The sequence below is a fragment of the Panulirus ornatus genome, chromosome 1, assembly GCF_036320965.1.
Source record: "Panulirus ornatus isolate Po-2019 chromosome 1, ASM3632096v1, whole genome shotgun sequence".
Taxonomy (NCBI): Eukaryota; Metazoa; Arthropoda; class Malacostraca; order Decapoda; family Palinuridae; genus Panulirus; species Panulirus ornatus.
The window spans coordinates 22,461,738-22,486,756 of record NC_092224.1 but is presented as its reverse complement, the minus strand read 5'-3'; the positions used below and the strand labels follow the sequence as shown (position 1 = coordinate 22,486,756).

Sequence of the window (25,019 nt, the reverse complement as noted above, 5' to 3'; positions counted from 1 at the left end):
TACTACCACCACTACTATTACTACTACTACTACTACTACTACTACCACTACTACTACCACTACTACTACTACTACTACTACTACCACCACTACTACTATTACTACTAGTCGAATCTTCTGAAGATTTGTAATTGTGCTCCAAAGTTGCGTAATCAAAGTGATATTATCATGTCAGATAATTCCCTAAAGAACAAAGTAATTCGTAATTCTTTGTTTGTTCAGATGTTTCTCTCAGTAAAACTCAGATTTTTTGACGATTTTCAGTTTTCTTTTTTCTATTCGATATTTTTTTGATAACCATGATAATTGGTAAATGGTAACTTATCATTTAAGCTTTGCAAGTCCTTTTCCTTATTATAAGTGTTTTGCAAATACTTTTCAACATGTGTTGCAAAAGTATTGAATTTCACTTGTTTTTCACATTTCGGTACACAAATAATTTATGGTCTCAAAGATTTTAGTTAAAAGTAGATGGCATGGGGAGATATTGTGGTGTATAGAATATATACAGAATCGAATCTCAGGTACCAGTCCTACCAGAACAGCTGGAACAGCATTGAATGCCACTGAACCCAAGGGAAAGTGATTATATTCTTTTTTCTAATGTTGACGGTACAGGCCAACAAAGTTTCTAGTTAATCTGCCCCAAAGTGAAAAAATGGAGGTGGAAAAACCATGATTCTTGGAATGAAGAAGCAGAAAAAAAAGAACAACAGCGAGTTAACACGGCATGTTTGCTTCTGGGAGGCATAATTAGCAGTCAGCAAGGAGTGGTTGTGTATAGAAGAGCTTCACGGAAACTCATGAAGAGGTAACACAGAGATGATGGGATGTGACAGAAGAGAACAATGAGTGAGGAGGAAGAAATTTGTGGCATGAAGCAAAATTATTTTTTTCTTTCTAAACTGAGCAAGCAAGAATACAGGTAAGATTAAGTATTTGATGGTATGAAAACTAACCAAAGGACATTATGCAAGGTGCTGTATGATCACTACAAGTTAGCAATACTCCGAAAAATAGAGAGGACGTGGTTGACCAGATATTCCATCGGGTTTAGGGGAATGCAACAACAGATGTCGAGATAACAGAAAATCACATATGTAAAGCAAACGAACGACTCGGAGAGAACTTGACACCAGAACGAGAAGGAATTTCCACCATTTTCCTTAAAAAGACAAAAGATGATCATAGCAGAAACAATGATGTGGCTCACAAGACAAAGCCTGGAAGAAATTGGCATTGTGGGAGCTCACAAGATGGTGTGTGTATAACCAGTACACAGATGAGGATCTTAGCTCCTGCCTAAGCAGTGTAGAACAGTAAGATTAACATCACTTGTAATAGAAGTCTCGAAAAGAATGATTGAGTAACACATATCAAAACACATGACCAACATTAGATAAAGTATATCAGCGAAGGCCATCATGGCTTTGTACCAAGTGAGAGTACGCAAACCAACCTATTTATGTACATGACACTTATATACAAGTAGTGACGATAGGTACTTCTTTTCTTGACTTTGTCAAACATTGTGTAAAGTATTTGATAAAAAAAAGATTACGGAGATCTGATAGCGAAAGGAGAAATAAACAATGATAAAGGATGAATTAAGAAGATGGATCAAGGAGCTTCAAACGTGCAGAAAATTTATTGTAGTATATGGAAGATGATTTATCAGGTGTGCCACAAGGAAAGGTACTAGCCTCAGTCTTGTTTTACATAATGATAAAAGGTATAGAAAAAGAGCTGAAAGACAGTACAGTCAGATGTTCTGTGTATGACGCCAAAATTACTAATATGATCAGATCAAAAGGCATAAGGAAAATAGAAAAAACAGTGTGTAGAAAGGCATCCAAAAACCTAACTGAATTTAAGACAGAAATATCTTTAACTAGTTACGGAGTGATGAACAGTATAACTAACTTCTTGCAACAGGCCAACAAGTTAAGAAAATATCAAGTGTTAGTGTTTAGATAAACGAAACAATGGAATCTAAAGACCACATTAAAAAAAGAAATGTACCTGTCAGTTCAGGTCATGTAGGATAAGATTTTTTAACTACGAGAGATGAAAAGCTTATGATAAAGGTTTTCATTGTTTATAAAAAAAAAAAACTATGGAATACTGCTGTAGTGTATGGCCACCAACTAAGTGGCCAGAAATGAATAAGCTGGAGAGAATTCAGGGAAATCTTAAAAGTAAATCTAAATGGAAATGTAACACACAAAGTTCCACGAATAAGTTAATAGAACCTAAGCGATACTCAAGAATGATTGAAAATTCATACTAGATAACGAGTAGATTGAATCGAGGGAAAATTTTAGGATGAAAATAAAAACGTTGCAGCTTAAGAAAATTCAATGGAAAACATCAAAAAGGCACTAAGGAGAAGTTTTCGAGATTCTCTTAGGAGAGACTTTAATGTCTGGCCTTAAAAAGATTAGCAACATGAAGACTGTAAACACTCAGACCTTCAAAAGAAGACTTGACAAACGGCTGAGAACAGTACCGGATGTGCCCAGGGTAGAGTTATGCAATGTGTGTGTGTGTGTGTGTGTGTGTGTGTGTGTGTGTGTGTGGCTGCAGGGAACAATATCGTAAATTCGGAAACGCATACGGTAAGGGCTACGTGTTTTCCCAGCCTCAAGCAAACTCGACGCAGGTAATTTCTCTCTCTCTCTCTCTCTCTCTCTCTCTCTCCCTCTCTCTCTCTCTCTCTCTCTCTCTCTCTCTCGCTCTAACAATAGCAATATCTTGCGTAGTCAGCTCCTTCATTGCTAATCAAAGAATCAACGAAGCAGTTCTATACACAATCTGGAGAACGCTTGTTCTTTGACAAATCATCACCTTGTAAACTTCAGGATATGTCTGCCTATCAGTGAGCACCTGCCACACTTGATGGCAGTGTACACGGGTCGTAATACTTCGTTTTCCATCTGGGGTGAACAGAAAAGAAAAATCTTGGAGCAGGACTTCATTCATTTTACAAACTACCGATGGCGTAATATCAGGTGACTGGTGTGTGCATGGAATACTCAGTGTAATCAAGTAATAATAACTCGAGTCATCTAACGTTATAACTTACCCAGGTATCGTAGTCCTTAAATCAATAGGGAGGGAGAGGGCGGGTTGTCGTTAGCAAACAGCTGCCAAAGATTGAGAAATTTCGTGAGAAAATCTAATGCAATTCTTGCTCCGCGTGCTTGCTTGCTTGCTTGCTTGCCTGCTTCTTACCCACGGTTTCTGCAGGAAATCCCGTCACTGGCTCGAGGCCACATGAGGGGCGTCAGAGTTATGAACACTGTCGATGATATATGAGGCTGTGTGAAGCAAGAATAATGGCACAGACTGACGGTGATTTATTAACTCGGCCAATTCCTTCGCGCGGGAGGAGAGAACAAAGGACACACGCGCTGTATCAAGGTAACAGTAGTTTTACGACAGTAGAGGATGAGGAGACTGTACATATGGCGCTCTGGAATGCCTTACGTCTTTCACGGAGGAATCCAGTGGATAAACTCTCATTATAAGATCAGGGAGGATGCTATCACGTGTGGCGGGGTGGCGACGGGAATGAATAAAGGCAGCAAGTATGAATTATGTACATGTGTACATATCTGTATGTCTGTGTATGTATGTATATATATGTATACGTTAAAATTTATTGTTATGTATATGTGCGTGTGTGGACGTGTATGTATATACCTGTGTATGTGGGTGGATTGGGCCATTCTTTCGTCTGTTTCCTTTCGCTGATGCGGGAGACAGCGACAGAGTATAATAAGACAAATTATATATATATATATATATATATATATATATATATATATATATATATATATATATATATATATTTTATACTAATCGCCATTTCCCGCATTAGCGAGGTAGCGTTACGAACAGATGATGAGGACTGGGCCTTTGAGGGAATATATATATATATATATATATATATATATATATATATATATATATATATATATATATATATATATATAATCACTGGGGATAGGGCGTGGTAATATGAAATATGTGTTGTTGATAGAGATGAAGAGGGTGTGCTGAAATGATTTAAACATAGTGGGAAAATGAGTGAGGAAAGGTTGACAAAGAGGTGGTATGAGTCGGAAGTGAAGGGGAAAAGGAAGAGAGACGTAATTGTAGATACAAGGATGGAGTGATAAAGGTTTTGAGCGACTGGGGCCTGAACATGCAAGAACGTGAATGTGGTATACAGGGGTCGACGTCTTCTCGGTGGACTGAACCAGGACATTTGAAGCGGCCCTAGGAAACCATGGAAAGTTCTGTGAGGCATGGTTGTGGATAGGGAGATGTGGTTTCGATGCTTTATACATGACTGCAAGAGACTTCATGTGAGCGAATGCGTTATTTCTTCGTCTGTTCCTGCCGCTACCTGGCTCATACTTTATTGGCGTTTCCCGTATGAGCGAGGTAGTGCCAAGAACAGACTGCAATGCAAATTCTATTGAGCTACGAAAGGTATATGATGAATGTATGAGTCTTAACCTTTGATCACCTTAAGTCAGCTACGCAGTGTACAAAGGAGTGAAAAAGGCGTAGAGATTTCTCTGATTCATAGATACGACATTCGAATTTCTCTAAAAGATTAATCCATTCTCATTAGTTTACTGAAGGGCCCCCATCTAGGATACTGTGATCAACTTTGGTCGTCTTGTTTGAAAAGACACGGCAGTGAGCTACCAAAATGATTTTCTGATTGAAAAAGAAATTCCTATGAGGGCTACTGAGGCGAATTCAAAACATCTACATAAGGAAAGTGAAGATTAAGAAGCGGTTGCTAATTACTCAAAATCTTCATAGAAAGTGAGAATCTCGATCTAAGCAAGTGTTTAAGGTTAGCTTTGTCTGATTACACTCGTAGTAACGGATGCAAACTCGAAGACGAAGAGTTTTACTTCGAATATTGGAAAATACTTTTTCTTCAACGGGACTATTGATATTCGGAATAATTATCGAATTACTGTGATTGTAAGCAGTCCTAAAAGAATAGACTTGAAGTATTTGCTTCAAGTCGAGGATCAACATCATTAGTGCCTCCTTAAGGATATTTCTCCTTATGTCATCTGTACGCTTTCCTGCCTTTGATTAGTGAAGCTGTGTCTCGTATCTTACAGTATCACAACCTGCCTCAGCAGGACCCAGTGGTCTCTTGCTGTTTGCAGATCTTTATAAGCCTTTGTTATGGAGGAAATTCGCTGGTCATAAAAAACAAAAATCCTTAATATGTCGTTTGAAATTACTGGTAAATAGATTTTTCCTTTCTGAGGCAACGTGAGCCGGTTATAAATCCCTCTCTTCCCCAGAGGATAGCTATACTGTGGTGCTGAGATAAGGAAAAGGACGTTTCTTGCCGGGTGGTGTAATGAGGCAGTGAACCAACTGTGGTCAGAAGTTGAAGGACATTGTGTGTGAATCGACAGGAACAGAAGGACGTTGTGGTTGTACGGCCCAAAGTGTGTTTACTTTGGATGATGCTCAAGGATTGGCTGCTGCTGTTCGTGTATCCTTCATTCCCTGAACAGCTAAGCTGTGGAGTTCTCTCTCATATTTTGTATTTTCTTCTTCATATAACTTTTCCTCCTTTAAATGTCAGTTATCATGAACACTCGCAGAAACCTTATTAGTTTATGCTTTCTTTGCCCTTTCATTATTTCCTTTCACCCGAGATCGTCATAAAGGGGAATGTTATTTGCACGTGCCATATCGGTCACCATTAAGAAGGAAAAAAAAAAAAGGAAATGTCTGCGGCACCAATTTGATTTCCAGAGCTGCAGCCAAAATATGCATCAGTCAAGCACACGTGTTGCTCCACACCAACTGTCTGCTCCTCTTGCATGTATGTTATGAAGTTACACCATCAGGACCACTTGCCTCTTCCACCGCACCTTAAGAGCTGAGGTTGTATTATATAAGTAAAGACGTGAAATTATATCATTAGCCTCACCCTCCCGGCTTATCGTCCTGCAAGAACTCTTACAAATCGGAGCTTTACAGCCCTAACTGCTTAGCCACTTCTCTTCCTCATATAGACGCAGAGATTTAGAATTAGATACAGGTGACAAGGCGAAGGACTATAACAATCCGTTTGCCATGAACTCTGTGGGGAAACTTAAGTATAAAATCACCAGCGTGGGGAAGAGGAAAGGCTCACGACTTGTTCATGAGGTTTCTTTAAGCTGTTTCAAGACTTGTCCAGCATGGTTGAGACCGTCTTCTCTACGATGGTTTCTCCCAATTGTTATAGTTTCGTTATGGATCCATGGAGAAGTGGATCTCGGCGAGGTATCCGTGAAGTTGTACCAAACACTAGAATAAATGATGATCTTATCACCTGGTGGGCTTCATATGACTCTCTGTAGCATTTTGTTCATCAGTTTACCTGATCGTAGCGGTTGACATGGTGTTTGGAACAGCTACCCAGGGCGAAGGGTGGAACACAATTCCCCTTTGTCCGACTCGCAGGGAGTGTTTCTTCTTTTTATTGAGATGCGTGTAAATGTAAGTTTAATGCCATCTCGGAGATCTAGTTCGAATATTTCTTTATTCCTTGAGTCTGTCACTGCTTAAAGATTAAATAACAGATTTTTTGACTTGGGGATGTTGCTCCTGTGACAGTGTTGACCAGAAAGCTTACACTGGATGGATAATGCAGATAAGGATGTCAACCTCAGGGTATGCATTCAGTGCTCGGAAGAGGCGAGTGACTGTGGCAGCACGGCAGGATTTGTCTAAAAGCTAGAGGCTGTGCCAGACCTTAGTGACGTCGATTTTGATGAGGTTAAGTGATCCATCACCGATTTTGACGAAGGCTGTATAAATATACTTGCAGCAAAATGGTCGTATGCTTCAAGTACGTGAGGAAGTGTCGTTTGATTTTGTATTTCTGGGAACCAATAACTTGACTGATAGAGTGAAGTCTTGAGGGTTGGAGGCCTGCTAAATGCTCCAGCTGCTGTGGACCTTCTAGAAACCAGGGCAAAGTCTGGAGTGATGATTGTGCCTTTGGTAGGAAGCACCACAAATGATATACTGGAAGGTCTTACCTGGATCTTAATGACCTCTTCTGAAGTCACAGCCCTGACTCCTCTGGCAAGGAGGGCCTTTGTTGACTGATTAGTACGTCCATTTTACTGTGTATTGGATGGACAGGTACGAGGTAAAAGTTATTTGTAAGAGACAGAAAGGGGAACAAGATGTTTAGATGATCTGTTGTAAGACATACCTTGTTTGCTGGAAGATGTAGTGTGCTTTCGAGGACTCTTGGAGGTTTTTGCTAGGCACAAGGTCTCCACAGCTGCATTGGCAAGCGAGATCCCTCCCGTTTCCCCTGGAAATAACTCGTTGTCCATACTTTTCCTCCGTTTGCCCAGCGATAGATCAGAGGCCTCTCTCGCAGAAGGGACGAAGATTGTAAACAGTAGCTGTGAGTTAGTTGTACAAGGTTATTAACGTCTTGGTGAGGCAGGCGCCACGCTGCGGCAAGAACATTGAACCTGTGAATGGCTAGAGTCAATCAAGTTAGCACGGGAAATGATCACTCGGAATCCGCATCTCCCACGATTGCTCAGGCATCAACTCGTCACAAATTATCAACGTGTCAGGATCTCGAACCTGAGTTGGATGTAAAGGGTACACGCGTGAAGTGGGAGCCCGAGAATGATCCTTGTCTACGGACTCTGGGCTGAGTATGGTCTGGGTCTCTTAAACTCGAAGATAAGGCAGATTCCTCCTACTCCTAGTGACTTGTAGTGTTTCAGTAGGATGGTGCTTCATTAATGCTGTTTGACTACAGGCTGGGTTCTAGAAATAGATGTCAGAGGCGGAGGTTCTCACTGTAAGTCGATTTCACTCTCGTTGCTTTCAGCCGTGATCAGCCTCTTGAAATAAGTTACAGTAGCAAGACTGCTACTTCAGATTCCCAGCAGCAGGATGTACACACACACACACACACACACACACACACATATATATATATATATATATATATATATATATATATATATATATATATATACCGTCATCCTTTTAACCCCTGACATACCTGAATCCAAGCTTCACCCTCCCGTCACCCTGAAAGGTCAAACACTCCGACATAAAACCCCATCTATACTGGACATCACACACATGGCTTTCACTCCCCACACCACAGTATCAACGCGAAGGCCATACACAAACTACACGCCCCTTCACCACACTTACATGTACTAAATTTGGACGAAAAAAAAATTGTCTTAATGCCATCTGCCAACACTTTATCCGCTTCATCTTAAACTGCACCTCACCTGCCTTGTTATCCACTCCGTCCAGACCAAACATATCACAACTGCAAATCACAGAAAAGATAGTTCTCAAGAGCAGTCATTGCCTGCCCAGCAACACGTGCATAAACACAATTCCAGTACAATTTCACGTCAGCATGCAATACATAAACCTGCTTCACATTTCAACAGCCTCTCCTCACAGATCCCCTCCCCTTTCGCTCCAACACTGACGTAGCATACACACTGAGACGACCTTACAAGTACTAGATAATCTACCTCCCCACCCGGTTATAAAAAGTCACCACTCCACTAGACATACATCCATCTGAAACTGCACTCTCCAGACGTATGCGAGTATGCCTTTCTCGCCTGCACCTTGGACACCACCCATCTCTACAACATTAGAAACACTGATTCAGCATTCACAAGACCACCGATACCCAAGATGCTACTTCCATACCGAAGACACGGAGCATTGACTCCCCAGTTATTCTGTGCTCTCCCCAAGAGACACGCATGCAACTTCACCACACTTTTTCCGCCTGGTGGACTAGGCTGGCTCCTGGAACGGTACAATTCTCACAGAAATGGGCCTATGGAACAGGAAGTTAAAGTATTAACTTTTTGCAGCCCTAACACCGCTTGTAAGGGTCCCCTGCAGCTTCTATGGAACAGGAAGTTAAAGTATTTACTTTTTGCAGCCCTAACACCGCTTGTAAGGGTCCCCTGGCAGCTTCAAGGCTGCATTCCACACGTCAGGAGGGTGAGTTGAGATTCGTAGCGGGAGGCAAGGTCGTGTTTTCTCCTGCTGATGATGATATACAGCTTTGTCAGAGGTGACTTCTCACTTCCCGTGTTACTACCTGCAGGAGCACGCGCACATGCATACACAAGGCGCGCAGGGAACAGAGTGAATTGGAACGATATGGTATACCGGGGTCGACGTGATGTTAGTGGACTGAACTAGGGCATTTGAAGCGTCTATGGTAAACCATGGAAAGGTCTCTAGAGCCTAGATGTGGATACGGAGCTGTGGTTTCGGTGCATTACACATGACAGCTAGAGACTGAAGGGGAACGAATGTGGCATTTTTTGTCTGTTTTTCTGGCGCTACCTCGCTGAAGCAGGGGATAGCGATGCAGTTTTCCTGTGGGGCGGGGTAACGACAGGAATGGATGAAGGCAAACATGAATATGTACATGTGTATGTATGTAATGTCTGCGTATGTTTATGTGCGTATGTGGGCGTTCATGTATATGTGTATAGGAGTGGATGGGTCATTCTTCGTCTGTTTCCTGGCGCTACCTCAATGACGCGGGAAACAGCGATCATGTATAATGATAATACTAATATTGATATATATATATATATATATATATATATATATATATATATATATATATATATATATATATATATACAATTTTTTTGCGATATATAAAAGATAGAAAATGAAAAAAGGGAAAAAAAGGCACTTGGAAAGTTGTTTTTCCCATTTCAAATCATTCGGCCCATTATGGGCCCTCCTGAATATGTAGTGACGAGAGAGAGAGAGAGAGAGAGAGAGAGAGAGAGAGAGAGAGAGAGAGAGAGAGAGAGAGAGAGAGAGAGAGATTGTGTTAACTTTGCATTTGACTTTCATGGTCCTAAGTGTCACCCCGCCATGTAACTTGTCCTGAGGGATTAAGGTCTGATGTTTTGTGGCAACGTCACCAACTTCTTAAATTTTTTCAGTGATATTCTTTTGCGTCTGAGATTCCATTTATGGTTGGTTGATGAACTTGAGAGAGGGATACGGGGGAGCGAGTGACGCCAACAGTAATTTATTGGGTAAATACCAACATTGTGAGCTGGTAATTGTGGTATAAGATTGTGGTGGTGGTGGTGGTGGTGGTGGGAAAGTCAGGCGTCACCTGGAGGAATTGGTACTGACGATGTAGAAACCACAAGGTACACCTTCGAGTCTGAGTATCATTGCAGGAGACTTGAAGGCGCTAAGGTAGAGAGAGAGCTTATTGTGTGTTAGACCACGAGCTGCTTCCATGACGTGCTCTCGATGATCCCCAGATATACGAGGGTGGCGAGACCCAGGCCACGAGGGTGGCGAGACCCAGTTCACGAGGGTGGCGAGACCCAGGTCACGAGGGTGGCGAGACCCAGGTCACGAGGGTGGCGAGACCCAGGTCACGAGGGTGGCGAGACCCAGTTCACGAGGGTGGCGAGACCCAGTTCACGAGGGTGGCGAGACCCAGGTCACGAGGGTGGTGTATGGGAGACGAAGATGAGAGACTCGTGAAGAAGACGGCCGTGCCATCGCTGGCTGACCCAACAGACCTGAGACGAGGGAAGAATGTGTTGGTCGGTCGGTCGGCGGAGACCCGAAGTAGGTGGGACTTGGGTCGTTATGGTCAAGATGACTTCCTCTGGGCTGTGACCTCACTTTTGCTGGTGAGAATTTGTGACCTCGGTGAGGTTAAGTCACATATTAGAGCACTGTTCCCAAAGGAAAGGTGGAAAGGTCAGGTCGAGTTTGCAGTGCCACCAAGTGCGTTCAACTGCTTTAGCATCGCTGAGCTGGTGATGGTGTAACGTCGTGAGGGAGGACTGTTCATCTGAAGGATTGGAATTTGGTTTGGGGGTTCTGAGAAGAGTTTAGGAAACTCTTTGTTGGACACAATTGCTTTATTCAAAGATTACGTGATAAAATATGGTTTATATGTCTCGGATTTGTACGTAAGGGAGTTTTTGAGATCAATGAAACTTCATAATCTTCCACCTCAAGAGATTATCGGGTTGAGAGGAGGCATAATCCTCCACCTCGAAAGTTTTTAAGAGGGTGAGAGGCAGGCATAATCCTCCAACCTAGGCCTTCAAGAGTGGAGAGAGACTAGGCAGTACCCTCTAACTCAGGAGTGAGAGGCAGACATAATCCTCTAACTCACACGTTTTAAGACGGTGAGATGCAGGCATAATCCTCCAGCTCACGAGCTCGGAAAGTTGAGAGACGAGCAGAATCTTCCAGCTCAAGAGTTTAGGGAGTGAGGCAGGAAGAAGATTCCTCCAACCCAGGAGTTTAAGGGGTGTGAGGGACAGGTGTAATTCTTCAGCTCAGGAGTTTAAGACCGTGAGAGGCAGTCAGTCATCCAAATCTAATTATGATTCTTGCTGTGTGACATCGATGCTGTGGACTATGAAGCCTCACTTGGGAAAAGTATCGTCATGCAGTACTGGACATGAATAAAAATGTGCCTGATATGCCAGCGGTGATCAAAGAGGAACTGCAAGACAGAGAGAAGGTAAAGTGAAGTTACAATACAGGACGAAGATCTCGACAGATCCTGAGGATTATCGTTTCATGTGCTTAATAACACGATCAGAAGGTGAGGAGACGTTACAATATTTTCCAAACATCTGTGAATAAATGACTGTATACATAAACACCAAAGATCACTAGCTAAGAGGCTGGATCTTAAGGAAGAAATGCTTCTGGAGGAGAGGCCTCGGCCGGATATGTGGTTGTAATTATTTGCTGAAAGTATTTTGGTCTTGCTTCGATGATTATCTCTCGAGAACTGCACGAAGCAGCCATGTAAGATATACACGGTCATGCAGTTTTGATACGTCGTGTCTGGTCTCAAAGTGGTGACCAGGGCAGAATATATAACAGGTATCTGTTTGAGGAATCGAATAAATTGGTTAAAAACACAAACCTGTTTACCTGTTCTTCAAGTTAGTTGTGCAGCCACAGAGAAAATTCTCCCTGCTTCAGTTGCAGCATAAAGACTCATCTCCCTTGCACATGAACGGGGCTCTGGATCTTATGAGTCCTTGACCTATGTCTGTTTAAATACTATCTCGTGTTTCTCCAGCCTGATGGCTACTTGTTTTGAAAATGAAGACAAAGTGTGAAAACAGTGGATCAGTGTTTTACCGAATATACTATGAAACGCATCAGAGAATTGAAACGCATTTCTTCCTACTAAAGCTTCGAAATGCATGTATCTTTTTTTATGCTCCGGGATATATTTTCAATTACTTCGAATGAACTAATACCATATGATGCAAGGATGTAAAGTGGATTTCCAACATGTAGTAAATAGAAGCTTCCAAAAGAGGATTAACCACATGGATTTTAAAGGGATTTAATAGTTTTAGAAACTGGGGGTTCATGAGAGACTGGGAGCTGAGTCAATTGAGTTTCTTATGACAGTTTTTTTTACGATACACGTATTACAGAGTGAAGTCATACCTTTCTTGAAGTGTGAATCGTTCCCACTTTCTCCTTCTAAGTGCTGATTTTGATATTCTTTCAAGATGTGTTTCATGTGGCGCGAGCTCTGGTGTTTTGCGTAATATGAGAACAGATTCGACCCAACCGATCATTCGAGGAACCTCGTTCAGGCAGTGCCCGGCTGGTGAGTAAGCCTGAAGATCACATATCTTTTCATTCTCGTGTTGATATCCACGATCCACTGGTGGCAGAATCACATTCATCACTGTCCTCACGTGAATAAGTACACTTGGAACTTCTGTGAAGTGTAGCAGGTTCTAATGTGGTATGGTAAGGGAGATGGTCATCTTGCCTCGTCTGAACTACGTCTGTGATGGAAAGTGAAGCAGATCTTGCTGGATTATAGCGTCACTATACCATGTAGCGAGACTTGTGCCATATATTTTCTGACAAAATCCTGTGCACAACGATGAATGTCCGCTTACTTGCTTCATGTAGAAAAGTTGAGAGTTGCCTGTGCATGTAACTTGGCTATTTTCCAATCCGTTTGTCTCTTAAATCAATATTATTTTGAAAGTAAACGAAGAGTAAACAATGTTTTAGATACACGTTATGCTTTCGGCGGGAAACATGACGTATTTACGCAAGTTGATACGCAAACATTGTCAATAAACATTTTAACCTCTTTTAGAATCAGACAAGTTTCCTTTGTGAACACAGCGTTACAGCCCTTCAGCACAACGGAACATTCCTTAGGTATGATGATTTGGCCTTTGACCTGATCCTTAAGTACCAGGTCTAAGGTCACGCCATCGTACTCAAAGGTCGTCCCGTCGTGCTAGAGGGTCATATCGCGTTGTTAAAAGGTCGTGGCGTTGTCTACAAGGGTTTCAAGAGTTTATTGCTACGACCAATTGACACTGTTAACAATATACATTACCGTAATATTTCTTTTATAGCTATACCTAATTTGCTCTCCTCCTTGGCGAGGTAGCGTCGAAACAAAAGAAAAATGGCCCCCATTGCACACCCTGTTATACCTCCGATTAATCAAGGATTATGACTGCTTCGCCCAGAGCTCTGCTGCTCAGAAGACAGAGAGCCTGACCAGAAGTAAATCGAAGGTACACGATATGAAAGACCGTACTTTGTTTGTTTTTCATGAACCCTGGAGGGATAATTGTACTGAGTCTAATATTCCTAACGTATTTATATATTTCACCAGTCTCTCTCTCTCTCTCTCTCTCTCTCTCTCTCTCTCTCTCTCTCTCTCTCTCTCTCTCTCTCTCTCTAATGCAACAAAAAGGAAGATACTGAGATGTGAACATCTAGGGAGCTATGCCCACTAGCCATCAGAGTGAGTGTCTGTATGCAGTAGAGTCTAGATGCTTCGTGTCGAGCCCCATTTTCTTCATCTGCAAAAATGGCGCCATGATGTTTAGACCTTGGTGCTGGAATGTATGATTGAACCATTAGATTGTGGGAATATTGTCTGTTTTAGATCCTTGGAAGTGGGCATGGCAGCGAATGGAACGATGGAAGTGGTAGTGAACCAAAAGGTGGGTGAGGGGGCGAAGGTTCCGGGAGCGCTGAGGAATGTGTGGGGAGAGAGATCGTAATGTTACGTTGGAGGGCATTGAGGATACAGTAGTCCCAGTAGTATTATACGGATGCGAGGCTTGGGCTATACTATGATGAGGATGTGGAGAGGAGGGTAGATGTGTTGGAAATGAAATATTTCAGGACAATATGTAGTATGAGATGGCTTAAGTAAGTAATAACAGGGTTAAGAGAGATGTGTGGTATTAAAAAGTGTGGCTTAAGAGAGCTGAAGAGGTTGTGTTGAAATGGTTTGGACATATGGAACGTCTGAGTGAGGAAACGTTGGCAAAGAGGATATATGTGCCAGAGGTAACAAGAATGAGAGAGAGAGAGAGAGAGAGAGAGAGAGAGAGAGAGAGAGAGAGAGAGAGAGAGAGAGAGAGAGATTACCACCTAGTGGTAAGTAGGAGAGAAACAAGATCTTACCAGAGAAGAAAAAAGGTGAAAAGTATATGAGTAGTTTTGTTTCGTGATCTTGGCTTCACGGAACACAACAAGGGTACTACTACTACTACTACAACTGTAGTTTCCTTACCGGCAGAATTGGAGCGGAAATCGCATTAGCGTGTGCGGAAATTTTTTTTTCTTTGATAGACTGGCGTGCGAAAGTAAAAGAAAATGCAAAGGAATAACTAAGTACCTTTGTGTTGGCCTCGTGAAGTTATGAGTACTCGGGATGAAGTGTGTGTGTAGCTGACACGTGGAACAGCTTAACATATGAAGGGAGGGTACGAAAGCTACTTTCTTGGACTTTGTATCACACTCGACCCTTGTTTCTCACACGGGCGCAGCGTTGGTGATGAATAACATGAATACATTTAGATATATTGCACTTGGATACACTGCGAGCTACTGTATTAACAATATTCTACAATTACAATATGCTTGGAAATATTCTGGCTCTTTACTGTCATGTTACCAGAAAACCTTCATACTCCATGCTTGGACTATTTCCAATCTCGGAATCGTCCCATATATCGAAATCATCACAAATCTTGGAGCCATTCCTAATCCTGGAACCATTCCTAATCTTGGAACAACTCCTAATACTGAAATTATTCTATTACTATGCAAAGGTAATCATTTCCCAGTGATCGCTTAAAGAAGAGAAATATTATTCCCAGGAAAGTTTCGTACTGATTAATGCATTATTTTTGCATCCTTTTGACTAAAAATCATACTGTCTTTTGTTGATTTTATTTTTTGTTCTCATCTCAGCACAATTCTCCGTTTCCTCTCCATGCCTCTCCATGTCCCCATGTTTCAGCAGTCTACTCTCACTTCTTCGGCGATCATGCACTCTCGTCCCTCCTCCCTGCGTCTTCGCCTCTCACCCCAGTTCACGGTCCCGTTTTCCTTTATTCTTCGCCTCTCCTCGTCGCCTCTTCCATCTCCCAGATGGTTTTCCACTGTTGTTTGTATTATGACACTTCTCGCTTCGCTGCACCTCCCCACCCTTGCTTCTTCACGCTATCTTCTCGCCATTTCGCTCTTGTCTCCGCCTGTCCTCCCAGCTCTGCCATTCCTCTACCTCACACTCCACTTCACTCCTTTCCCTCCTCCTTGAAATCTTTCTTCGCTTCCCCGCCCTTCTTCTCCTCTCCCTTTTCCCTCGTGTTCTCCCTGCTTCTCATACGCACTTGCCTGTTATCATTCTTTGTCTACTGTTTCCATACTTCTCCGTCCTTTTTCTTTTTTCTCTTACCCTTTTTATTTCTCCGTCCTTCTTCTCCACTTCCTTCCGTCTCTCTCTCTCTCTCTCTCTCTCTCTCTCTCTCTCTCTCTCTCTCTCTCTCTCTCTCTCTCTCTCTCTCTCTTGCCTTTTCCTTCTCCGTTCTTTTTACTTTCCTTCTTCCCCCCTGTTCCCATCTGTCCCTTATTTACTCTTCTCTGCTTGTTTTAGTTTTCTATCTCTGTTTATCGTTTCTCTCTCTCTCTCTCTCTCTCTCTCTCTCTCTCTCTCTCTCTCTCTCTCTCTCTCTCTCTCTCTCTCTCCAGCTCTCGCTGGTCCTCTCCTCCCTCCTCCCTCTCCTCCAACCTCTGTCTCCCACTGTGAGTTAATCTCTTTTTCTGTCTTTTCATTAATTCTTTGTTTCCTACTCTCGGGTAGGTAGCTGTGTCTTCATTTTTATAGAGTTTTCGGATCCTCTCTCTCTCTCTCTCTCTCTCTCTCTCTCTCTCACTCACTACTACTTATTCCTCTGCACCTTTGTCTCTTACTTTTGTTTTTTCCTTTATCCATTTTCCTGTCCTTCCATCTTGTTCCTTTTCTCCTGCCATTTTTCCTATCCATCTGCAGCCATAATTTCCCCTCTTACTTTTTTATCCCTTTTTCCTGTTTCTCCGCCCATCTTCGTTTTTTCTTAGTCCCTCTTCTTGACACTCTTTACCTGTCCTTCTACCTCCCTCTTTGTTACTCTTCTGTCTACTTCCCTCACCATCCATCTTTCTCTCCCTCTTCATCCCATTATACCTGTTCACTTTTCTTTACCCTCTTAAACCACCTTTCTTATTCTTTTTCGCTTCCTCTTCAGTAGTTTGCACCTCTCCACAACAACTCTCACACCTCCTCTTTACCCTCCATTCCTTTCCCACTCATCCCAGACCCTTCGCCCCTCGGATGCGCCATCGTGACCAGGTGTTCGTTTCACACAACAGGTTCGCATGCACTACCACAAACTGGGCCGCAACCAAGGCAGCATGGTCATCGAAGTCCTGGAGGAGGACCCTAAGGGACGCATCCACCTGTTAGAACAGATCCACGGAAACAAACGGGAGAAATGGCAGCGCCTCGTCCTCCAGATACCCCACTACATACGTAGCAGGTAAGGTGCAGTGAGTGCCGGGTGACGAGATTATGGTGGATGGTGTCCGTAGGAGGGTGGATGGAGAGCTCCAGGTGAAGCCTCGACTCTTAGCAGTGTGAATGGAGAGCTCCAGGTGAAGCCTCGACTCTTAGCAGTGTGAATGGAGAGCTCCAGGTGAAGCCTCGACTCTTAGCAGTTTGGATGGAGACCTCCAGGTGAAGCCTCGACTCTTAGCAGTGTGGATGGAGAGCTCCAGATGAAGCCTCGACTCTTAGCAGTGTGGATGGAGAGCTCCAGATGAAGCCTCGACTCTTAGCAGTGTGGATGGAGAGCTCCAGGTGAAGCCTCGACTCTTAGCAGTGTGAGGGAAGCTTAGAGGTAAGGCGTATCGTTGATAGAAGCTCAGTGCCAAGTGAAGGATATTGCAGGAAAATGCGAGGGTTCCGTGAGAGGGTAGAGTGCCATCCATAGAAGGTCACTGGCATGTAGAGGGATAGTGTGACAAAGCATTGCGCCAAGTGATTCCCCTCGCTAAGTGAAAAACAGTGCTAGATGATGGAGTGCTAAGTGATGGAGAATGCGAATGCTTGGCGAAGGAGAGTGTTGAATGGTGGAGAGTGTTGAAGGATGGAGGGTGCCACGTGATGAGCAGTGCCGGGTAGGGGCAGTGGTAACAGAAGAGTGGCACGAAGAGAGACGCGTTACTTGTTGGCAAGATAGTGCCGCTGGAGGGCTGGTACTCGAAGAAGGACAGCGCCAGTCAAAATACTAGAGGGCGAGAAGAGAGGAAATATGAAGGCGAAAGAACGTCTCTACCGACACAGAGGAAATTGCAAAGGAGGGAGGATGTTATGGACCGAGCGATAGAGGAGGAATAGCGGATCTGCTGGTAGGTACAGCTCTGCCAGCAGGGGGGTGACAGGTGGTGCATTAGTCATTGACGAGCCAGGGATGGTATCCGGAGATCGGCAGTTGTTTGGAGATAACAGGACCTCGCAAGGTGCGGTGCTGTGTGAGACGGAGTGCCAGTACAGGAACGGTGGGAGATGTGGCACGTTATCCAGGGAATCTGGTAAACACAGGTGCCACATGGCATTAAGAAAGACATAGTACCAATTGAGGGAAAGTAGTAGGGGAGGAGAATGTCACTGGAGTGTTGGACGACAGTGCCATGTGAGATTACGGGATGAAAGGCAGTTCCATGGGATGGACGATGCCAAGTGAGAGGTGACTGGGAGTGAGAGTGCATGGGGAATGATTTTGTCAAATGTGAGACAGTTTTAGGCGATAGATTATGCCACATTAGAGAAGTACAAACTTAGGGTGAGAAATGGGTGCCAGTTGAGTGATGGTACGGACGGATAGAATTTCTAAAAGTAAAGGTGACGCTGGGATAGAGACAATACCAGTCGAAGTAGAGAGAGAGAGAGAGAGACAGGAACGGTGACAAGAGAAAGATAGTGTCAGGTACATTTGTATTGTGCCGGAAAAGACATTGTGGAGAGAGAGAGAGAGAGAGAGAGAGAGAGAGAGAGAGAGAGAGAGAGAGAGAGAGAGAGAGAGAATGTTATCTTGTGAGAGTTAGTTGAGGTACAGTGTAAGTGTTGCAGAAGTGTCAGGGCGAATGAGATATACTTCCAAGTGAAGAGCAAGTGTCAGGTGAGATACGGTGCCTGACGAACGACATTGCCAGAGGAGGTACAATGTCGCGATAAGATCGGTGCAAGGCAAGGGAGAAGAAAGATAGGATGCCAGATAATGCTAGAGAGGAGACTTGACTACCTAGGGAGGGACGGAGTGCGTGGAAGGGAGAATGCCAGGAGAAGACAGTGCTTACCAAGGGAACAGTGGCACAAGGTATGGGAGAGTCGTCAAAGGGAAGGACGCTGCCACATAAGATACGTTGCCAAAAAAGTGAGAAAAGAAAGCGTCTCGTGTCAGGTGAGGGGCAGTGCCGGATTATGAACAGTGGATGGTAAAGGACTGTGCTGAGACTCGGACAGAGTTAGGGGAGGAGGGAGGCCAAAGGGAAGACTTTTTTAAATAAGAAAGACAAGCGGAGGAGGAGAGAGGGTAACGAGACGGGAACTACACCAGAGGGAGGGAGGATGTCAGAGATGAACGATGACATGGTACAAAGAGAGGGAAGTTGTGAGGGGAGATAGCGTTGCATGACAGGGAGAGTGACAAGTGAGGGAGTGCACTAGAGGCGAGGCAGTAGTGCGAGGAAAGGGATGAAGGAGTGAGAGGAACATTACCAGAGGAAGGATGGTGTAATGACGGTGTTAGGTCCGAACTACCACGGAATACGGTATAACAGGCTAGAGACAACAGGAGCCACAGGTCACATACAGGCGTAAAGTTCATTCAAGTTGCCGTCACAAAAGGTTAAACCTATTTATTTTGTGCCCAAGAGTGAAAGTTCCCATGAAATCTTGTATTTACGGGACTTCACAAAAACCTAAATAATGATAATTTCTTGTATAGTGAAGGTATCCTTCTTTGAAGTGTGAAGGTGGAGGATCCACCAAACATCACCTGCATTGCAAAGATCCCTTGGTCATATGTCTTCCCCATTACCTTCTTTTACTCTTTCTCTCCACAACTGTGTATATGTCCCTCTCTCACTCCTTCCCTACCTCTCTTCCAACTAAGTGTGCTCCTCCCTTCTCTCCATCGCATATGTCCTTAGCTTTCCCAAATGATGTATCCATCTACTTAATTCTCTCTCTCTCTCTCTCTCTCTCTCTCTCTCTCTCTCTCTCTCTCTCTCTCTCTCCATGTGTATATATTTCTCATCCCAGGCGATCTATCCCTCAGCCCTCCACTGTTGATGTGTGACCGTCTCTTCCCATTCGATGTGTCCCACTCACTTCCCCGCCCATGTACCTCTCCTCTTACCCTAGTTGATGCGTGTCTACCTGCCCAGCTGACCTCTTGTCTCTCCCTCCTACCTGCAGGTACAAGATCCGGGTAACGAACGTGCGCGGTGCTAGGTACACCGGCGACCTGGGCTTCGACGACTTCACGCTGGCTCCGGCCTGCTTCGGCAGAGGTGAGGAGCTCTTGTGCCATTCCTCTGCTGATAGAGACCCTTGATGTATATTGAAGTGTAGCTTGGACTATCATTCTTCACTCACTCGTTTAGTACCCTTAAACAGTAGTTTTAAGCTATTTTTTTTTTTTACTTAAACCAGTTTTGAATTGAATGATATGAGCAAAATGTTTTCCAGATGTTTGCCTCATCATCTTTGCTACCTTTGGCTTTAACAGAAATACTATATTTCTTTTCATTTTTCATGACATGTGTCCTGACACAGACCGAGGTGTAGGGAGTTGCAGCAGCATACATAGGATAACTGTGACGTTTCCTGTATGTCTGTATACCCTTGACGGTGGCGATGTATCAGGGAAGGACTGAGGACCTGACACAGATGGAAGGTCTTGTATTGCGTAGAAAGGATCTACAGAGATCCCAGCGTCTCCCTTCGTGTCTCTATTATTGTGCAGAGAGAAATTCTATGGGTCATGTTGAGGACAAAGCAATAAACTCTTGTCCACTTCTTCGCCGCAGAGCATTAGTTAAGGAGACACGTGATTGGTCTGTGAAGTTTTATGTAGTCATTTGACTCCAAGTAGATAGGGACGTAATGACGGATAATAGAGCAGTAGTTCAAGGTGGCACCAAAATCTTAGATAAAGAGTAGAAAATGAAATTGAAAATTTTTGATAATCGTCTCGTGGAACTGAATACATATTCCCCGCTTGTTGGAAAAAGAACATAAATGTGGGTCGAAAAAGCAATCCTTGCCAGCGAGTTCCAGCAACTGTCAGTAAAAGTTACCCGACTTCAGACTACATCATTTTCAACAACATGAAAATTTTATCAGGATTCAAGCAGCTTTCTCGGTCTCCGACGTCACTAAGTTACGTTACATTATTTTCTTCAGCCACACACAAGTTCCCTGTGCGCCAAAAAACCTTCCCAGCTTTTATGTTGAATTAATGACACAAACAAATGTAGAGCAACGGAGCGTCATGCAGATTACGTAACGCCATGTTAATACTCTGCATCTCTCTTTACTTCAACCTTTGTATTCATAACTCATGACAGTTCTTCTGCAGATAGGAAGGTACGGAGTAACAAGACACAAATGAGACGGACGGTGTCACGTCCCATCCAGCAGGCTACAGACAACAGGAGCCACAGGTCACATACAGGCTAAAGTTCATCCAACTTGCCATCACAAAAGTTTAAACCTCTTCATTATGCCCGAGAATGAAAGGTCCCATGAAATTTTCAGTCTGCGTACTATCTAGCTTGAGTCACATGCTTTGTGATGTATAGTTCTACATCGCTGGTCTCCGTAGATTTGGCACTCCATCTCCCGGTAGGTGATTCCATGTGGCTTGGTCGTGGAACCACTTAGGCTAATGGGCGTCTGAGGATCTGCTGTTGTCTTCCCAGGCCAGTACACAGTCCTCATTTAGTCTCGGGTCGATTGAAGTGTTTATAGTAAAGTTCCATTCCGTTGAGGACACTACCCTGATTATAGCTTCATCCCGCAGTGGTTAAATGAGTACGCTCAGATACTCATTTACAGTGATACAAGTTTATTTTCTATTTTTGCTTTTTTTGTTTTTCTTTTTATAGCAAGGCTTTCTCACGAAGAAAGTCGTCATCTAGGCCTTAGATGAAGTGTAAGAAAAATGTTCATCCGATATACATTGATAAGGTAAAGAATTGTAAACCTTATCGTGTAGAGGGAGAAAGTCAATACAGCTGCCCACCTATGAATTGCCGGTGGCTACAGAAATATGCGACACAGATGCTCGATGAGTATTGCAGTGTCTGTTTAAGGGTTAAAGAACGCAAGAACCCAGCCCCTGGGAGAGAAAAAAAATCAGTATCTTTTGAAGAAGGAAACAGAGCCTACAGTGTTGGGATGAATTGTAAAAAACTGAGAGTCAATACGCAGGATTGCTTTGGAGTTGATTCTGTTAAACAAATAAATATATGGAGACTGAATTTCACTAGACGAGAGAGCAGTGTTCATTCAAGAATAAGTCCCTTGTATAACTGGACCAGCTCCTAAGAAAGAATGATTCCTCAGCACCTGAGCATGCTACATAGTTTCTTATCAAAGTCAGGGCTAGCTTTCTGTGTTGATGTAGGGTTCCCAAGTAACATTGAATATTACGATGGTACTAAGTATGTTTTAGTGTTTGGAGGCGGAACGATAAGACCATCAGAGATGAGCAAGATGGAAAGGATTGTAGGAAGCAATATGGTTTAGAGCAGTAATTTAGTCAGGTTACGTATTTCCCACTGAGAAATTGTCCCCAAACCCGAGTTTATAAAGGTAGTAAACGACAAAACGAGACAGAACGACCAGGAGCAGATTTAGAAGAAGTGGAAGACTCAGCGGTGAGTCGTCAGTGTATAATTGAGTTATGAACTGAAGGAAAGAAACTGTCGATAAAGAAGAGGAGGAACGTAAGAAGCAGAACAAAATCCCGAGGAAGCTTTTACTGATCAGGAGACACAAAGTGGCTGATCCATCGACAATCATGAAAATTACCAGATTGAGAAATTAGAAACGGAGAACAGAATGATTGGGGAAAAGTCAAAACAGGGGAAGCTTGGGGGACCGACTCTGATGGCTCACCCTTCCAAAAGTTTTACCGAGACCGAGGGCGATGACGTAGGAACCCTCAGGGTCCCTTCTATAGAGGATGACTAGCATCAATAGTAGCGCGGTGAAGGATATCACCGATGGACTGTGACATGGGAGAGCCATACAGTGGATCGGAGAGAGATCCGTGAAAGACACGTACTTTGGGTATTAGAAGTTAACGGAAGAGTCAGAGAGACTCTGGAAACTATGTTGGAGTTTTTTGGAAGATGATTGTATGGGTTAGAATGACGACCCTTCCTCAGGATGGGGTATATCAATTTATTGTTTTAGGAACAGGCGAAACAAAGAAGCGGCCACGTGCGCATGTCCTCCAAAAAGCACACTCCTTCAAAACACAAGATGCCATCTGGTCCCTTACGCATTACTGTGTCCATTGAGGAGAGAGATGTTGGTTGATGAGGAGAAAAATTACACACACGAGCCTGCAAGGTGTAGTGGTAACTGAGGTGCAGTGTAGTGGTTAGTGTTACTGACGATAGGTCAGCATGGGCCATCCCAGGATTGGACCCTTATGGGTTCGAATCATCTGCTTGGCATTTGGCCTACACCCGACCTAAGTGTTCATCCCCCTGTCGGGGCTGGTCGATAAATGGGTGCGTGGTTTGAGGTGGGGCGTGTGTGTGTGTGCGCATGCATAGATATGAGTGAAAACATGGCGCACATATACAAGGGCAAGAGATGGGGCAACGCGAGTGTAAAAGCCTTTCCCCGTAACACATAAATAGTAATCATTAATTACACACACACACAACACTTAAGGATATCAACCATTCCCTGCAGTACACGTTGAGGTCTTTTGAATGTCGGACCTCGACTTAAGAAGGAGAGAACATCACGGCCTCTTAGCAGGAATTTAGATAGTTTGTGGAGTTAAGAGGCTCAATAGGTGAGATGGGAACGGTAGTGGTTTGTAGAGCTAATCCTGAGCCAGACAGCGTCAGGTGCTGGAACCTAGAGTTCCATGAGGCGTGCACCACGCGAGGTGATGTAAGGGTAAGCATATGGTGGTCGTCTGCAGCGGAGTCGTGAGTAAGGTTAAAACTTGAGATATAAAAGAAATTATTAAAATTAGAAGCAGTCGGGTCCCCAAGTGAAGTAAGATATTAAGAAAGGTACTGGCTAGATTTGTTCAGTGGGAAATAGGTTCATACACAGACCGCAGATGTTCGTATTAATGGGAAAAGAATAAGGTTTATTTGAAAGGACTCGGGTCTTGAGATAGGCGTTACCGTTTAGCTTTCCCTGTCTCTATCGATAGAGACATGCAAACTTGGGTGATTCGTACCATCTCACGGTAGCGGGAGCTGGGAATCGTCGTTTTGTAGAACACAACCATGTTTGTCGGGAGTGATTTATAATGAGAGAAGGAAAGGAAGAGAAGGGTGTGAAGAAAGGAAGTAAGAAAGGAGGAGGAAGCTGGTTGCATGGTGCGTGTGGGGAGGACAGTGTCAAGATGGAGGGTGTAAGGCGGTTCTGAGCATCAGTACACACCTTTGAAAGGTGTGGGTAAGGTAATGTTCCTTAGATGAGCAAGGGTAAGAAGTAAATAAATACAGATAAAATCAGGTCACATATACTAAGCATCACTTTCCGGCGCTTCATTTGCTGATCCCATCCTCTTTCCTGACTTCATCAAGTGACCAAAGTCTGACTTCACCTTGTAGGATGTCAGTTTCTAGCCTCTTATAGCGGAAAATCAGTTTGTGGCCTCGTATCGCGGCGTTAGTCTCCCACCCTCATCTCACGGTAAGACAGTGTATGGTCTCGTCACATTTGGTGTCAGTCTTTCCCTTGTCTCGTGGGGCGTCAGTATTTGGTCTCGGTGTCGAGGAGCGTCCTTACCTCACGAAGCAGTCACTATATTTTCTCACTTCACAGGGCGTCAGTGCCCGGCCTCATCTCGACGAGTGTCTGCCCTTGAATTCACGTAATGAATCGCTCCTCGTTGTTCTCTTGCAGCGAGGTGTCTGCCTCTAGTTTTGCGTAGCAGAGCGACAGCGTCTGGTCTTATCTCTCCTGCGTCAGTCACTCCTGTGGGCAACAGCCTCGCACCTCATCTCGCGGGGCGTCAGTCTCTGGGTTCACTTGACTGGGCGTCAGTGGTTGGCAGGCTTCATCTTCCTGGATATCTTCCCAGCGAGAGTCCTATTGGCATACCGTCTTCGTTGAGGGGAAAGCAGTTTATTTTTGCCTGAGTCGGTTGACTTGCCACCGCAAGAGCATAGAATGTACACACAGTAAAGAGAAATATGTATTTTATATAAAGGGGAAGTACGGAATAGATGTACATCATACATAGGTACATAATTTACAGCGAAAAACCTACAACACACACCAATATACATCATAGAGATATATAGAGGTATTGTATACATAT

The 25,019-nt window shown here is 43.7% G+C and overlaps 1 protein-coding gene across 2 annotated transcripts in view; it reads left to right on the top strand.

Moving 5' to 3' along the window:
- LOC139763053 (tyrosine-protein kinase receptor-like) overlaps positions 1-25,019 on the top strand; it is a 1,458,433-nt gene that overhangs the window by 896,297 nt on the left and 537,117 nt on the right. For both annotated transcript variants that reach the window (XM_071688765.1, XM_071688676.1), the window contains exons 10-11: positions 16,795-16,961; positions 19,904-19,998. In XM_071688765.1, the coding sequence (XP_071544866.1) occupies positions 16,795-16,961; positions 19,904-19,998 (262 nt within the window). The remainder of the gene's footprint in view (positions 1-16,794; positions 16,962-19,903; positions 19,999-25,019) is intronic.